The sequence below is a fragment of the Tupaia chinensis genome, unplaced genomic scaffold (genome assembly GCF_000334495.1).
Source record: "Tupaia chinensis unplaced genomic scaffold, TupChi_1.0 Scaffold000093_1, whole genome shotgun sequence".
Taxonomy (NCBI): domain Eukaryota; kingdom Metazoa; phylum Chordata; class Mammalia; order Scandentia; family Tupaiidae; genus Tupaia; species Tupaia belangeri.
The window spans coordinates 4,180,592-4,198,117 of NW_006159555.1; the positions used below are offsets into that span (position 1 = coordinate 4,180,592).

A 17,526-nucleotide genomic window follows, 5' to 3' on the forward strand; every position below is an offset into this window, starting at 1 on the left:
GACTGGATCTTTGAGTGCCTCTCTAGGTTTGGAAAGTTTTCTTGCAGGATTTCATGAAATAGATTATCAATACCCTTATGAGTCTCTTCGCCTTTTGGAATGCCCGTTATCCAGATATTTGGACGTTTCATGGTATCTAGTACTTCTCGTATATTATTCTCATTTTTGGGGGCCATTTTCTCAGTCTTCGTGGTGGATTTTTCTAGACCAGCAATTTTCTCTTCTATGTCAGAGATTCTGTTTTCTGAATTATCTAGTCTACTTTTAATACTTTCAAGGGAGATTTCGACTTCCTGTATTATAGCCTTCATCTCTAACAGTTCAGTTTGATTCTCTTTTAAAGTGTGTAATTCCTCTTTTAGATCTTGCATATATTTTCTCACCTCCTGGAACTTGTCAGCTTCTTTCTCCTTTCGCTTCTGTAGTTCATTGTCTCTCTTCTCTTCCATCTCTGTTAGCTTCACCATTATGAATGTTTTAAATTCTTTATCAGACATTTCCATGATTTCCATTGAACTGCTTGTGGATGAAAAGGAGTTATTCTTTTCCCTTGGAGGAGAGGTATTTTCTTGATTTCCCATATTTCTTGTGGTCCTGCAGTGATTTCTAGTCATCTGAAGGATGGTGTGCTTCTTCATAATTCTTGAAGTTCAATCTGAACGTTCAGGAGCAAGCAGAAAGAGGTAATCTGGAATCATTTTGCCATTCCATTGTGATTGCTTTGTGCAGCAGATTCAGTAGATATTGAGGAATATGTTAACCTATATGGATGTTTAGCTACAGTGCCCTTAGATCCATCTAGAAACACAGTAAATGGATATTGAGAAGTGGAGAGACAAGAAAAAAGAAAATGAAAAAGAGAAACAACAACCACAACAAAAACAACAACAACAACAAAACAGAAAAAAAGAAAAAAAAATTTTAATTATAATTATTGTTTTTCTTTAAAAAAAAACACAAAATAGAAAACTGCGTGACACACTCGCTAGTTTGCAGGAGCCATGATGACTCTTCTCCTGAAGGCCTGCCTCTCACCTCTCCTGCCTGGGTTGGAGGACCAGAGGGATTATTAAGAAGACAAAAGGTGGAGCTGAGAGCAAGAGAAAACTTTACCTTTAAAAAATTTTAAGAAGGAAAAATTACCAAAAAAATGAGAAGACAGAAGCAGGGAGAGACAGAGACAGCGACACAGAGACAGCGATAGAAGGCCAAAAGCGCTCCCTACTACTCTATCTTGTTTGCTGAAGGCTGAATTATCAGTAGGAAATCTTCATTTCTCTTTTACCCTGAAATGACTAGTTTGCAAGAGCCATGATGAATCTTCTCCTGAAGGCCTACTTCTCACCTCCCCTGCCACTCTAGCTTGTTTGCTGGAGGCTGAATTATCAATAGGAAATTTTCATTTCTCTTTTACCCTGAAATGACTAGTTCACAGGAGCCATGATGAATCTTCTCCCCACCCTTATAATAGTAAGAGGGCATTAACCAGAAAGAAAGAGACAAAAAGAAGAAGAGAAAGATAATACCTCCAAATCATGTGTTGCTGTGCTATAATCCCTTCTCCTCCTTTTCTTTATCCGGTTCAAATTTGGGGCACAATACACACATGCCCAGTGTATTTTTCAAGCTGTGGTCAGCCATGTAGAATCTGGCTCCCTTAACCACTATGCTATGGGGCTGGCCCAGACCCCATCTAAAGTTAAGTAAATCTGCAAAGACCCAGTGTCCTAATAAGGTCACAGCCACAGGTTTGGGAGGTTGAGACTTTTACAGAGATGCAGCTCAACCCATATTCTACCCATCACATTGTCGAAAAATATTTATATGACCTATGGAGGGAGAAATATTTGCCCTTGAGCAGTCACGTCTTTGGACTTTGAATTGGACATTGTGGATAAAATTGTGACATTTTCTTTATCTTTCCATTGATAGAGGTGTCCTATATTTGTTCAGGTCATATATTTAGAAAAGAAAAGAAAGCCACCAACTTCTTGTGAATTTTAGACTGAAAATAACTTATGAAAGTAAACAGGGACTTATTTATTTATTAATTAATTAGTTTTTGCTATAGGGCTCATACCTGAAAGAGAGAGGGAAAGTGAGAAATCACCCCCCTGAGGGTTGACTTTGCTGCATTCCCTTCTTCTTCATTTTCCTCACAGACACATAATTTTTAAGTTTTAGAGTCTGGGACTCACACTACATAACTGACCTTGTGGGATCCAGTGCCATAATCTTCACGCCTCCTGCTGGCCCCAGGAATTGTTTTTTATTCTTCTAGTTTAGAAATGTGTTGGGCCAGCCAGATGGCATGGTGGTTAAGGTAGCTGGATTTCACTTGGCCAACTGCACAGTTCAAGTCCCAGACCCAGTGGCTTGAAAAACAGTTTTGAGTGTGTTTGCATGTACATGCTCAAAATTCTTAGAGGAGAAAAGAGGAGAAGCAATTAAGGCATAGTCATTACCCCTGAGAGGTGCTTTCTCTCTCCCTCCTCCCCTCCCTCTTCTCTCCCCCAGTACGAGTGCACCTGTCCTGTAGCAAATTTTAAAAAAATAAGAAATGTTCTTTGTAGCATTATTAAATACTAAAGTTTTTTGGTATCTGTATTTAAAGATGCTAGTAGTTTAGATTTCTTATAAGTTGAAACCTATTTGAGAAAAATTTCTGATAAAATACTAATTAATATTTTTCTTTTTTATTCTCTTCAGGAATTAGCACACTCCCAGGTTAAACAGGAGGCTGTATTGCTGCATGAAAAACTTTATGAGTTAGAGTCCCATCGGGAACAAATGATTGCAGAAGACAAAAGCATGGGATCTCCAATGGAAGAGAGAGAGAGATTACTTAAGCAGGTAAGAAAAACAACCTTATTTTTATACCTCAGGTTTTGTTAAATGTGTTGATTTGTTTATTTGAGGGATATGAATTGAACAAAAAAACATTAAGTTTATTGAGAAAAGACAAATGTAAAATGCTAGCTTCACTTAATAAATACCTGATCATAAAAATCTGAGTAAGAGTCATCGTCTCACATATACTGTCTTTTGGTTTAAATCCTTATTTTATAGGAGTTTGAGCATATTTTGGCCACTTGAAACTTTTATTGATCATTAGACACTTAGATAATTTTATTGATGATATGTTCCATATATTTTGTGCCTTGTATTTAGAAAATGAAGTATCCCAAGGTTAATGGCTTTATGGTTGTAACTATCAGTGCTTTGATGAAGGAAATGGAATTCAAATGTCTTATGAAATTATATATCACAAAGATGTATCACTATATTCAGTAGCTCTTATTACCCTAGGCTGACTTTGGTTTAGCTCTTAGCTATAATTAGCTTGTTGTTTGTCCGAGCTATATCAACTATAAGGTTCCTTGAAGAACAGCATATATTTGAGCACATCTCTAATCAAGAATTTGTTTGTGGTCATAGATTAAACCCATTGAGTTTGGAAAAACCTAGGGGTCAATTCAGGGGCTATTTGGGTATTAGAATCATTCCAGAAAGGTGTATTAAACTCTAGACCCTCTGAAGTTTCTTAGAAAAAAAAAATCATTGGAGGCAGGGGAATAGAGAGTAAACTTGGGGTGGATTTTCAGATAATATACAGAATGGATATTTAAATATAAATTTCAAATAATGAATAATCTTTTAGAATAAAGATATATGATGTAAATATTATAAGGATATTCCATATATTACAAGTATATGCTAAAATGTATTAATTATTTATGTGAAATTAAAATTTATCCATGCTTGCTAAATCTGGCAACTCTACCCTGCAGAGTGGGGTACCCTCATAAACATTAGCTGTTCATATCAACTGATCCAGACCTAAAGATTTGTTAACTTGATCTATATATCTTATAGATAGATATGGTTATATTAGATGCTAATCTTCCTTTGAGGAAAAAGGAAGGAATCTGTGCATAATTCTTTAGTATTGTTCACTTCAAATATTAAATTCTGAAGAATAGTTTTCAAGAAAGAGACTAATTTTGACATTATAGTATTAGGTCATTGGAAAAATTATGACAGATAGAAAAATGGAAAATACATCATGACTTTTCCAGTGACCCAATACAATATTCCTTAGAAGGAGATTCTCTTCAAGGCAGTCTAATAATAAGCTAATTTATATTTTTAGCCAGAAGTCACATGCACTCACCAGAAGAAAGAAAGCAACCCTCGAATGGGAGTGTGTCATACTGTGATTCTTTTCCTCCATTTCTCTATTCCACCAGGATTTTGGACAAGCACATGCCTGATGTGTTGTTCAGGCCTCCAGGGCTGATATTCAAACTACAGCCAGACACATAGAATTCGGCTCCCTGTGCATGGTGCTTAATTGCTGTACCAACAGGGCAGCCCATAATAAGTTATTCTTTAAATACTATTTTCTTTTTATGTATTTGTAGGTTAAAGAAGATAATCAGGAAATAGCCAGCATGGAGAGACAGTAAGTACACTTATATTGGAATATTTTATATCCATTTCTCATCTTTTAAATTACATTCTATAGGTATAAGAGTATCTATGGTTACATATTTTTTTCTATAGTTTTATTGATTATCTGTTGCTAATATCAATAATGATACAGCTTTTATTCTTAGAGTTTTAAACATTTCGGTAGTTAATTAAGAGCCATTGTATTGTATAATTTTAAAACAATTCAGTTACCACAATAAAACCCTGTATTCCTTAATCATCATCTCTCTCACCCCTCTCTCAGCAACCAGTATTTACTTTATGTCTTATAGATGTGCCTAATTTGGACATTCTATATAAATGGAGTCATATATTACATGGATCCATGCTTTCACTTAGCATAATATCTTCAGAGATCATCTGTGTTGTAACATATATCATTATTTTACTTATTTTTATTGCCAAATACTCTTCTACTGTATGACTATACTATAGTTTATTTGATGCATTCAACAGTTAGTGGACATTTGAGTTTCCATTTTTTAGCTATCATGAGTCATGTTGCTATGAAGATACATGTACATATTTTTCTTTATTTCATTAGAAGAGAACTAATGTTCTCAAAATGTACTTGTTCTCTAAATATGCTTCATGAAAAAGTCTATAAATGATTTTCTTTGTTAATTTATAGTATTAACCTTAGAATAGGGCATATTATTTTCAGATATTGTTTATGCAACTTAGAAAATATGTCCTAAAGTCACCAAGTGCTTTTACTGAATGTCTACATTATTTTCATAAACTCATTAAATAACATTTTCAACAGATTGACAGACATAAAAGAAAAAATAAATCAGTTTAATGAAGAAATTAGACAACTTGACATGGATTTAGAGGAACACCAAGGTAATATATCTTGTATTTTTATAACGTAGATTAATAAATATATAGCACTAAGACTAGCAGATGGTATAATGGTTACGTCACTGGACTCTCCTGTAGTTCATTGTGCTTCGAGTCCCAGACCTGGTGGCTTAAAACTCATGTCTGGCCCGAGTGTCCAAAATCCCAAGAGGAGAATGCAGGAGAAGGGATTGTGGTGTGGCCATCCCCTCAAGGGGATGATTTCTTGCTTCCAATCTCTCTGTGTGTCTCTCTCTCTCTCTGGTGAGCGCATGCGCCCTATAGCAAAAGTCTCTCTCTCAAAAAAAAAAAAAAAAAATATATATATCACTCGTGATAACAGTATTGACTGATTTATTATTTAATTCTTTATGGTGTTTCTAATTTTAACCAGTAAAAATAGTCTAAATATTCTAAATACTAAAGAAATTATTTAAAAATCTTGATACAGTTTATAAGAATTTGTTTTGTTTTGCAAAGCAGTTTTTTTTTTTTTTTATTATAATGGACATTTACTGGGACCAGCAGTTGACACAATGGCTATGTCGTTGGACTCCGATGTAGTCGACTGTGGTTCGAGTTCCAGACCCGGTGACTTAAACTCACACTGGGCATGTGTGCATGCATGCCCAATATCCCAAGAGGAGAATGGAGAAGGGATTGCAGCATGGCCATCCCCCCTGGGGGGGTAATTTCTTGCTTTCTGTCTTTCTGGAGAATGCACGTACCCTATAGCAAAAAAAACTCTCAAAAAAAAAATACACATTTACTTAAAGTAATACACCTGCAGACCAAATAATTTTTAAATTAAATGTTTCAGGCTCAACCAACTTCATAAAAATACTTTAAGGACAACCGTATCCACGATTGCAACCTAGTTACTTCTTTGCCCACTCTTCTCTCTCTTTTCTTTCCCAAATAATCTCTTTCATATATGGTTCAAGGTAGAAATTATCCTGCTCATACATTGTAATACCATTTTTGAATACCATCCAACCACCAACCTGATGCTGAAATGGCAGGCCTGCTCTCCATTTTGACCCAAGAGCAAAGGTGTTGCCTTCTTGGAAAAGCAATTTCTGAAACAATGAAGTAAATGATTTAGAGTTGCTTAGATTCCTAAGTTATTCTTTCTCAGTATGGTCAACTATTAAATGGGATAACTGGTAGAGTTGTAGAGGGTAGAGATCAAATCACAAATATCACAGATAACCCAGAAAGAATTAATTCCCCAGTGTGGCCAATTAATGAAGTAGTAGCAAGGTCTGATTATCTTGGTCTTGCCTCAACTTTCTCAGCAGTGGGATTGGAAGAATCAATATGGGTACAAGCACATCTGGAGAAGGTTGGGACCTGCACAAGTGGAAATCCTGTGGTGAGGGTTTGGGCTTTGGAAGCTACAGTGTAATACAAAGTTAGGGGAGAAGGTTGGGCATTACGGGTTCCTAACCAATCTCACCCTAATAAGCAAGAGAAAGTGGATATTCCGTGGCACTTTAATTTCAGTTTAACTATGGACCAGTTAATATGCTCTTGGGTTATCAAGAATTGACTGCATAGTCCCTTTTTCTAAAGTTTATTTATGAGAGAGAGAGAGATTGACTTTTGACAATATCTCACCATGTCAATATCCTGTTGTCCAACTTCCCAACTAGTTAGGACTAGCATACAGCCATGCCTAGCCTTTCTGGGCTGAGTCTGGAACTGAACCCAGACCTCCCATATGGCTCACCCTCTGAAGAGCAGAATCTCATCAGCTTGCATCAGTGCAGCTTATTTTTCTGTATATTCTTATGAGTTAGGTTTGATACAAACTGTGTGTGTCTGTGTACATGTATACCTATTCTGGCAAAGAAAACATTATAGTAGGAAAAAAAAGTATTTGTTCCTAAATTATTCTTTTTTTTACTTCTGTGTTAAAGGTAATATATCAGTGTTATTTGTACTTTGTAAACTCCAGAGTCTTAGTTCTATTATACTAAGTCAAGTCTAAGCTTGACTTTCTAATATGAAGTAGTACATTTTTGAAATAAAAATATTTCTGATATGAAATAGTACATTCTTATAAAATACTTATATAGTTTTATTTACATATGACTATCACTAGCTTTAAATAAGGCATCTAAAGACAGATTTTTAAGAACCAGTTATTAGGTAAGTTATCTTACCTGAGCTTTAGTTTTTTTTCATCTGCTAAATGAATGTAATAGTCCTGTTTCACTAAAATTTGTGAATATCAAAGGCATACACAGTGATGTAATAATACATCACAATAATTTGTGAGCATAAGGTCATGTTATTTTCTTTTTAAAAGATTTGTTTATTTTATTAACAAATAAAAATTATGTATGCTTATGTGTAGGATGTGATGTTTGAAATATGTATACATTGTAGAATAGTTACATCAAGCTAATTAACACATGCATTGTTTTGCATGCTTACCATTTTTTGTGGTGAAAACACTTAAAATCCACTATCTTAGCATTCTTCAAGACTATATTGCATACTGGGACCAGCAAATGGCATAACGGTTACATTGCTGGACTCCCATGTAATTGATAGCAGTTCAAGAGTCAGACCCAGTGGCTTAAAACTCACACCATGTGCATGCGCATGCATGCCCAAAATCCCAAGTGGAAAATGGAGGAGAAGGGATTGTTTCATGGCCATCCCCCTCTGGGGGGGGAGTGATTTCTCGTTTACTGTCTCTTTGTCTCTGGTGAGTGCATGTGGCCTATAGCAAAAAAAAAAAAAAAGAAAAAAATCCAAACAAACAAAAACACTCTAAAAAAAGGAGTATACTGCAATTACTAACTGTAGTCATCATGTTGTACAGTAGCTCTCTTGAACTTATTCCTAACTGAATGTTTATATTCATTGACCATATTATTTTCTTTATAAGTTATTTCACTGGTTTTATATTGATTTAATAGTCAAGATCTTATTCTTTATTAATATATTTAAAGTTGCTCTGAGAAATATGATAATGTTCTTTATTTTAGATGCCTTATTAGCATATATTCTAAATGATTTTCCTTTTTCTAAATGTAAATTTCTAACATTCATTTTCTTTCCACTAAAATAATGCTTTTTTTTCTTGTTTTTTTTTTTGTTTGTTTGTTTGTTTGTTTGTTTTTTTACCTGATTAAATTCTCACCCCTTAAGATCTAGCTTCGGTGTCCTGTCATCTATTGTAACTGTTAAGTTCCTTCCCTGACCTGCTCTGATCTAGGCTTAGCATAGGGCTTTGCTCCATGTTATCAAAGAACACAGTACATGGATCTATCACTCCACTGTCTACATTTATATTACAGTTATTTACTTACTTATGTGTTCATCTTTTCTCTTAGCTATAAATCCTCAGGGACAGAGACTGTATCCTTTTTACTTAAAGTATTAACTATTTTAGTTTATTTTATATTATTTTTTTTTCAGAGGTTTTCACTATAGGGTGCGTGCGCTCGCGAGACAGACAGAGAGAGAGACATAGAGACAGAAAGCGAGAAATCACCCCCCAGGGGGGATGGTCACACCGCAGTCCCTTCTTCTCCATTTTCCTCTCGGGATCTTGGGCACGCACGCACATGCGCCCAGCGTGAGTTCTAAGCCACCGGGTCTGGGATGCGAACCGCGGTCGACTACGTGGGAGTCCAGCGACATAGCCATTATGCTAACTGCTGGTTTCCGATTATTATTTAATTTGCTATAGGGCATGAGTACTCACCATACAGAGAGAAATAGAGAGAGCAAGCCTCCCGGTCTGGGACTCAAATAGCAGTTGGTCATGTGGGAGTCCATTGCCTTAACCACTGGGCCACCTGCTGGCCCCAGGAACTGTATCTTAATCACTTTGGCAACTTCTTTTATCAGCACAGTGTCTAGGAGAGTAAACAACAAATGTTTGTAAAATGAGCTAAGCAATCTGTATTTTACCAGGGGAGGAATTGTAGAATGAAATAAAGGTGCAAGTTGGGCACTAGTCACTTCTTTGGGCCCTACTAGTTCTAGGATGTATGTATGCTCTTCCCCATAGAGAGTTTGACTGTAAAATTTTTATTACTTTCCAAAATATTCACGTTTTCATTCTTTTTTTTTATAAAAAATTATTTAACTTTATTTATTTATTTATTTGTTTGTTTATTTTAATTTGACCAGAGAGGGACAGAGTGAGAGAGAGAGAGAAAGGGAAAGTGAGAAAGCAAACTGCCAGGTCCAGGACTTGAACCGCAGTCAGCCACATGGGAATCCCGCACCCTTAACCACCACACCACCTGCCGGCCCCCATGTTTTCATTCTTAACTACATTTGTATCCTCAGCAGTCCCTTGACTCAAGATTGTGGGTAATCCATTGCTAAGACTGTGGATAACAATCCAGTTATTTTATTTTTTTTAGTTCATACTTATCTCTACCCCCTGACTTTAGTCACCATCTGACCATTTTGTTCATTTCTTAGGTACTACTTGGTCTCTACTATTAATTAAAGCTAAGGATAATCTACTAAGCCACTTTTGCCTTGTATGGTTTCTGGTTGAGATAGCACATAACCAATTAATGGTACTTATCTGACTTTTTGGGAACTGCTCCAGCTTTTTAGTTTTCAAATAAACTTTAAAAATGGTTTATGTAATTCACTCTAAATTCAGAGGCATCCTTAGGCGTACCGTCTTAGGTATAGTTGTATTAAGGATCTTGTAATCTAATAGCTTCCTCAAATATGTCATATTTAGGGATAACATTTGCATATAAGCTATACACATTCTCCCACATACTTTAAATAATCTCTAGATTACTTATAATACCTAATAGAATATAAATGCTGTGTAAAGAGTTGTACTATTGGGTTGTCAGAAAAGTCATGACAGTGGGACCAGCAGATGGTATAATGGTTATATCACTGGAGTCCCATGTGGTCGACCACATTTCTAATCTTGGACCCGGTCGCTTGAAACTCATGCCAGGCACATATGCATGCGTGCCCAAAATCCCGAGGGAGGAGAGTGGCATAGAAGGGATTGCGGTGTGGCCATCCCCCCAGGGGGTGATTTCTTGCTTTTTGTCTCCCTGTCTCTCTTTGTTTTTCTGGTGAGCGCAAGCACCCTATAGCAAAAATCTTTCTCTGAGAAACAAACAAGAAAACAAAACAAAAGTCATGACATTTTTAATCTAAGTGTTTCTATGCAAAAATGGGTCATAACTTTCCTGACAACCCAATATATTGTTTAGGGAATAATGACAAGGAAAAAAGGAAGTGTGTACATGTTTCATATGGACACAATCATTTTTGGCTTATCTATGTAGGACATGACAGTAGTAACAGAACATAATATTACATTACATAACATAACATAACGTAACGTAATGTAACGTAACGTAACGTAACGTAACGTAACATAACGTAACATAACACAACACCCATATGGTTAAAATCCATGAATACAAAGGGTAGGCTATATACAGATCTCTTAGAGTTTCCAAGTTTTATGATTTCTTAAAGGCCTGAATTTGTTATACTGCCATGATCCACAAGGTGGAGCTAATCTTCTGGGCATCTATACACAGACCAAGACTGACAAATACAGTTAACAAAGTACAGTCATGGTCACGTAGCTACCCAAAAAGGATTTGGGGGCATTAATACACACTAAAAATTATCTCCTTATTTGTAGAGCCCAGTATTTTTCTAAAGATGGGTTAGATTGTAAAACTAAATATCATGTGATTGTTAATATCATAAACATAAATATCTAATTGCTACAGTATGATATGCATGCATCATAATAGAAGTATACATATAATGCTATGGAAACATTGGATTACTACCTAAATTTTGAATGAATTCATTGCAACTTACTTCATAACTTACATGTATATTTCAAGAGTAGTATAGATAAAAAAATATAATATTTTCATTTGATTTGTCTGTAGGATACTAATTCATCCTCAGAGTTCCAAAGCCTAGGTTAGGAACTTTTATTCTTTGGTTATATTAGGTAAAATTAAAATTTTAAAGGAAAAATAGATTTAAGAGTGCATGTTTTGCAACCAAAATTCCAGGATTCAAATCTAGACTGTGAAGTTTTACTGTTTGATATCAGATATATTATTTAGCTTTTCTTTACCTTTGTTTCTTTATCATTTTTTAAAGATTTGATCAGAGGGACAGAGCTGAGAGAGGGAGAGGGTGAGAGTGAAAGAGAGGGAAACTGAGAAAGCAAGCCACCAGGTTTGGGACTTGGACCAAACCATGGTTGGCCGTGTGGGAGTCTAGTACCCTTAACCACCACACTACCTGCCGGCCCTGTGTTTCTTCATCTTTTAAATACAGATAATGATAGTAGCTAGTGGATGGTGGTTTTAATTATAGCTGTGGGGTTTTTTATGTGTATGTGTCTCAAAATAGCATTCTATTTAAAAAGAACTCACTAATATTAGTTATTAGCTGTTATTATTAATGCTATTAATTTATAAACTCAAACTTATAAAACTGTTGTGGAGATTTTCCCAAAGCATATATTAGAAAGTATTTTCCCATCATTATTTTCCCCAGAAAATACAAAAATCATGTTTCACTTTCTAAGTAGCTTATCTTCTAGTAGCTGAGATTCCAAATGGTATGTGTTAATTGCTATTCTGTGACTTATCAATATACATTTGATGAAGAAGAACAAATCATTATTGATTAATCTGGAAATTGGTTAAATTAAACTCCATATCTTTCATTTGAATGGTGGTATTGGGCCAACAGGTGGCATAGTGGTTAAGGCACTGGATCCCACATGGCTGACTCTGGTTCCAGTCCTGGACCTGGTAGCTTTAAAAAACATGCCAGGCACATGTCTGTGTGCACTCAAAATCCTGAGAAGAGAATGGAGGAGAAGGGATTGTGGCATGGCTACCCTCTTGGGGCAGGGGGTGATTTTTCACCTTCTAGCTCTGTCTCTCTGTATTAAGTGTATGTATCGTATAACAAAAATCTAAAAAATAAAATAAAAATAAAAATGGTGGTATTAACTTTAGACCAGGATCTGAAACTTGTTAGAAGTGCAAGTTATTGGGTACCCTAGACCCACTGAATTTAAAACCCTGAGGATAAGGCTCAAAACTTGTATTACAACAAGCTGTCTTGCTGATTCTGATATGTACTAAAGTTTGATAATAACTGCTTTAGAAAATAACTAAGAACTTTATGTTGTGTTCAGTACATGCCAAAGACTACTACTTTACTGTCTAATTTCATTAACATTATTCTGTTGAAATAAACTTGAAGCTTATTTTCTTTAGAAATGATGAGACCTCTATCAATATTATAACATTTACATATTTAGGGAATTTTTATTATAATTTTTAAGTGCCTCTTACATTTAGAAATAGAATTATTATACCTTACCTGCGTAGCTGCAAAGAAACATTTCTGCCAAAATGCACAATATCTTGCAGAGGGTCTATTATTGATAAGTTTAGTAAAACCTAAAGTCAAAAATTCGTTGAAAATGTTTATACGTACTCATTTTAACATAGCAATTTAGTAGCATTAGATATGCTAATGTATCTCTTTATGCTATAAATGATATGTGAAAAGTAGGTGGGAGAGATAGACTGAATGTAAAAAGATGGAATTTAATAGGACCCCAAAACAAATTCAATTGAAATTGTAGTCCAAGAAGAGAAACTGTCCTGACTCACTAAAATGTGTGAAAATGTTAGAGATGGTTTTGATAACAGCTCAGTATGAACTAATGGGATGTAGTTTTGAAAACAGTTGTATCTTAGGTTGTATTAGCAAAAAAAAAAAAAAATGATTATAGAATAAAGAGTATGAGAAGTAATAGTCTTTTTGGTATCCTGGTCCTTGGCATAATACTGTAAAAGGGATAACGAAGAACTGGACCTTTTTCAGAGTGGAATGCTCAGAATGGTAACAGGGATTGAAACCATCTCAGGGTCTATTATTGATAAGTTTAGTAAAACCTAAAGTCAAAAATTCGTTGAAAATGTTTATACGTACTCATTTTAACATAGCAATTTAGTAGCATTAGATATGCTAATGTATCTCTTTATGCTATAAATGATATGTGAAAAGTAGGTGGGAGAGATAGACTGAATGTAAAAAGATGGAATTTAATAGGACCCCAAAACAAATTCAATTGAAATTGTAGTCCAAGAAGAGAAACTGTCCTGACTCACTAAAATGTGTGAAAATGTTAGAGATGGTTTTGATAACAGCTCAGTATGAACTAATGGGATGTAGTTTTGAAAACAGTTGTATCTTAGGTTGTATTAGCAAAAAAAAAAAAAATGATTATAGAATAAAGAGTATGAGAAGTAATAGTCTTTTTGGTATCCTGGTCCTTGGCATAATACTGTAAAAGGGATAACGAAGAACTGGACCTTTTTCAGAGTGGAATGCTCAGAATGGTAACAGGGATTGAAACCATCTCGCATATGGAAGAGTAGAAGGTATTGGGAAAGAGCCTGCCTCAGAAGAACCCCAACTACTTGAAAGGACACAGGATGTACAAAATCCTGTGTGTGTGTGTGTGTGTGTGTTTTACTAGCCACACTTTGTGATTTTGTTTTCAGTTGTTTTTCCAGCTCCAAAATCAGTAAGCTTACTGAGTTGGGGGCTTTTGGGACTGGCAAGTCACTAATACATACCTTGTTGTGTATTGATTGAGAAGAAAGATTAGTATAGCCACCTATTCTGGAAAAACGTATTTAGACTGTCTTTCAGGTCAGACCTACTTCTTAGAGTGTAAAAGTCAAGATAGTTCTAGCCTATAAACCTGGAGTCAAGAGAATATCATTTGATGACAGAGAAGTAAAAGTGTCAGATGAACTTTCTTATAGTGAGGACAATGATGGTTATGGTGATCAGCCACTTGGTAGTGCAAGAAAACCATATCTTTCTTACTCTACTGGCACTAGAGCAGAGAGTATCCAAAAGCAATGGTTTCTTTCTGTAATACCCAAGTCTTCTATAACAGTTCATACACATTTCTTTCCTGCCTGAGGGGGCAAAAGGCCTGAATATATAGTGTACATTTTTGTGTATTTGTTTTATTATAGTAAAAATTTCTGGAAGGAAAATCTTACTTGTTTTTATAATTCCTGTGTTGCTTGATAAAATGCCTTACTGTTATGATATTTACTGTGTAATATCTTCTGAACTCTTCACCCATCTGGTTTCCAATAGCATTTCCTACATACTTCAATTACAGTCATTAGTATTCATTGTAGTAGTTTGTTGTTGTTGTTTTTAAGAGAGAGAGAGATTTTTGTTATAGGGCAGAGAGAGAGAGACAGAGAAAGACAGAAAGCAAGATATCCCAGGGGGATAGCCATGCCACAATCCCTTCTTCTCTGTTCTTCCCTTGGGATTTTGGTCACACATGTACACGCGCCTGGAATGAGTTTTAAGCCACCGGGTCTGGGACTCAACCATGGTCAACTACGTGGGAGTACAGTGATGTAGCCATTACCCCATCTGCTGGCCCTGCATTTTGTTTTTGTCTGCCTATAAGATTATAAACCCTTTGGAGAAAGGGTGGGAATTATTTATTACGATATCTCTATCACTTATTTTAGGATATGGCTTGCTTATAGTAGATTCTCAGTCAATTTGTATGGGATAAATATATGAATGCTATATTGTTGGGAGAGTCTTAAAAAAAGTTTGTGTAAAATATATGCTATGAAAAAACTACTCATAGATTTCAAAAATTTTGACCCCCAAATAAACTCATACTTTGATTCCATTTTTCCATGAACTTTTGAAGAATCCTTGTATTATTGTGCAATGCTCAGAATTTGAGGCTATCTCCAAAATTACCTCAGTTTATCTTTTTGTCCCTTTCCTTCTACCTTGATCTTCTCATTGTTGATCCCACTGCATTAGACCATTCTGCATGCCTGCTTGCACTTCCACTATGATACACTGATTCATTTCTTTCCATCTCTTATCATGTTCTTTCCTGTGATAATGAATCTGAGATTGGATCTGGTAACAACTCTTCTGTTTTACCTAATTTAGTACTGCCCACATGTGCACATTGCCATTTATGGACAGCCCAGATGCTAATCATTCACAGAGAAATCACAAACTGAAGTAGTTCACTAATTCCCTGACCACAGTGCTTAACAACAATAATACTGGAAGAAGTTTTTTATTTGTTTGTTTGTTTGTTTGGAGAGATTTTCGTTATAGGGCACGTGCACTCGCCAGACAGACAGAGAGAGACATAGAGACAGAAAGCGAGAAATCACCCCCCGGGGGGGATGGTCACGCCGCAATCCCTTCTCCTCCATTCTCCTCTTGGGATCTTGGGCACACACACACACGTGCCTGGCGTGAATTTTAAGTCACCGGGTCCGGGACGCGAACCGTGGTCGACTACGTGGGAGTCCAGCGACATAGACATTGTGCTAACCACTAGTCCCCAGTATAGCAAAGTTATTACAACCAGAGCCTAATCCAAATGATCCTAGTGCTTCTCACTGGAAAGCTGGGTGTAGCCTGTCTAGAAACTTGTGATCACAGTATAGTGTCCTGTAGACAATCGCTTTCACTTTTTTTTTTTTTTTGAGAGATTGTTGCTATAGAACACGTGCAGTCACCAGAAAGACAGAGAGACAGAAAGCGAGAAATCACCCCCCAGGGGGGATGGCCACCCCGCAATCCCTTCTTCTCCATTCTCCTCTCGGAATCTTGGGCACACATGCACACATGCCTGGCGTGAGTTTAAGCCACTGAGTCTGGGACTTGACCCGTGATCGACTACATGGGAGGCCAGCAACATAGCCGTTACGCCAACTGCTGGTTTCATTAGCTTTCACTTTCAACTTTTTATTAGCAATAATGTTTTGAGGAGCTTGACAAGAGATTTCCTCAGTATCAGGACTGTCTTTAATGAAGTTGAGGAAAGTATTTTCAGGCCAAAAGACAAAAAAAACTATGTTGACCCATTCTCTAACTTCGCCCATCACTTTTATGTATTTATTGCTTACCACCCAAGCAAATATATGTATAGGTGGAGGACCAGGACTCTGCTTCTCCTAGAAATTAGGGATTCTACTCCCACTATCTTCTTCCATTTCATAACTTACGGATGTTCTAGCCAGGACTTGAAAAAAACACTATATCTTATAGGAAAATATATATTGGGTCATTGGAAAAGTCATGATGTATTTTTCTGTTTTTCCATGCAAAAGTGTGTCATGACTTTTCCAACAACCCAGTAATATTGGAGTTTTAGCCTCTGAAATTCAACTATTGGTTTACCATTTTCTTTGGGCTCTTACTCCTAAGGACCTTCTGGTTTCCAGCTCCTAATCTGGAACTCTGTTTGGAATCTCTACCCTGTTATTCCCTCTGTCCTTTCTGGTATTGGCTTAATATGATTTCTTAGTTTTTCCAGATAACTAAGAGTTAGCTAACTAGGATGAATAAACCATAGATTGGAGCAAGCCCAAATTTATTTTGCTTTCTCAACCTGGTGCCCTGGAAAAACAGCTGCAGCCATTTCATATCCATGAGAATAGCCATGTGCCCCCAAAGCTCAATTTTTGTTTCATAAGTGAAATCCTCTTGTGATAAAATAATTATGATCTACCCCTTACTAGTGGTCCCTTTGTAAGGCTAAGTTGTTAGATTTTAACCACTTTTCTAGGTCATGTGTTTTGGTCCCTTCAGACGTGTTTTTCATGTTCAATGCCACTTCTCACCTAAGAGCTTAGCTCTTTAGTGACTGATTGAACTTAGGATCTGTTCTCTATAACAGGAAATCCCATTTCTCAGTCTGGGTGAGTCTCAGCAATCTTCTCCTTATTTCGCCTTTGTCTGGTTCCCACAATTGATTAGTTTTCACTAAACAAAGTGTTCATAGCTATGCAAGACTACATATTTCATTTATAAGTTTGCACTTCATTGTGTACCCATAGTAATATTCAGAATAAATAAAAATGATGATGCTAAATTTATGTTATTGTGCTGTGGTGTGTCTTGTCATTTTCTGGCACTTATCTAATATATGTTTTTTGTATGGATAGAATTAAATTATTCTCATGTAGTATTGAAAAATACATACCCTGGGACCAGCAGTTAGTGTAAAATGGCTATGTTGCTGAACTCCCATGTAGTCAACCACGGTTCAAGTCCTGGACTTAGCGGCTTAAACTCACGCTGGGCGCA

General features: G+C 36.1%; 1 protein-coding gene across 4 annotated transcripts in view; it reads left to right on the plus strand.

Moving 5' to 3' along the window:
- Positions 1 to 17,526, plus strand: part of IFT74 (intraflagellar transport 74) — a 98,756-nt gene that overhangs the window by 60,672 nt on the left and 20,558 nt on the right. For all 4 annotated transcript variants that reach the window (XM_006143077.3, XM_006143076.3, XM_006143079.3 and 1 more), the window contains exons 11-13: positions 2,710 to 2,853; positions 4,425 to 4,465; positions 5,261 to 5,340. In XM_006143077.3, coding sequence (XP_006143139.1) covers positions 2,710 to 2,853; positions 4,425 to 4,465; positions 5,261 to 5,340 — 265 coding nt within the window. The remainder of the gene's footprint in view (positions 1 to 2,709; positions 2,854 to 4,424; positions 4,466 to 5,260; positions 5,341 to 17,526) is intronic.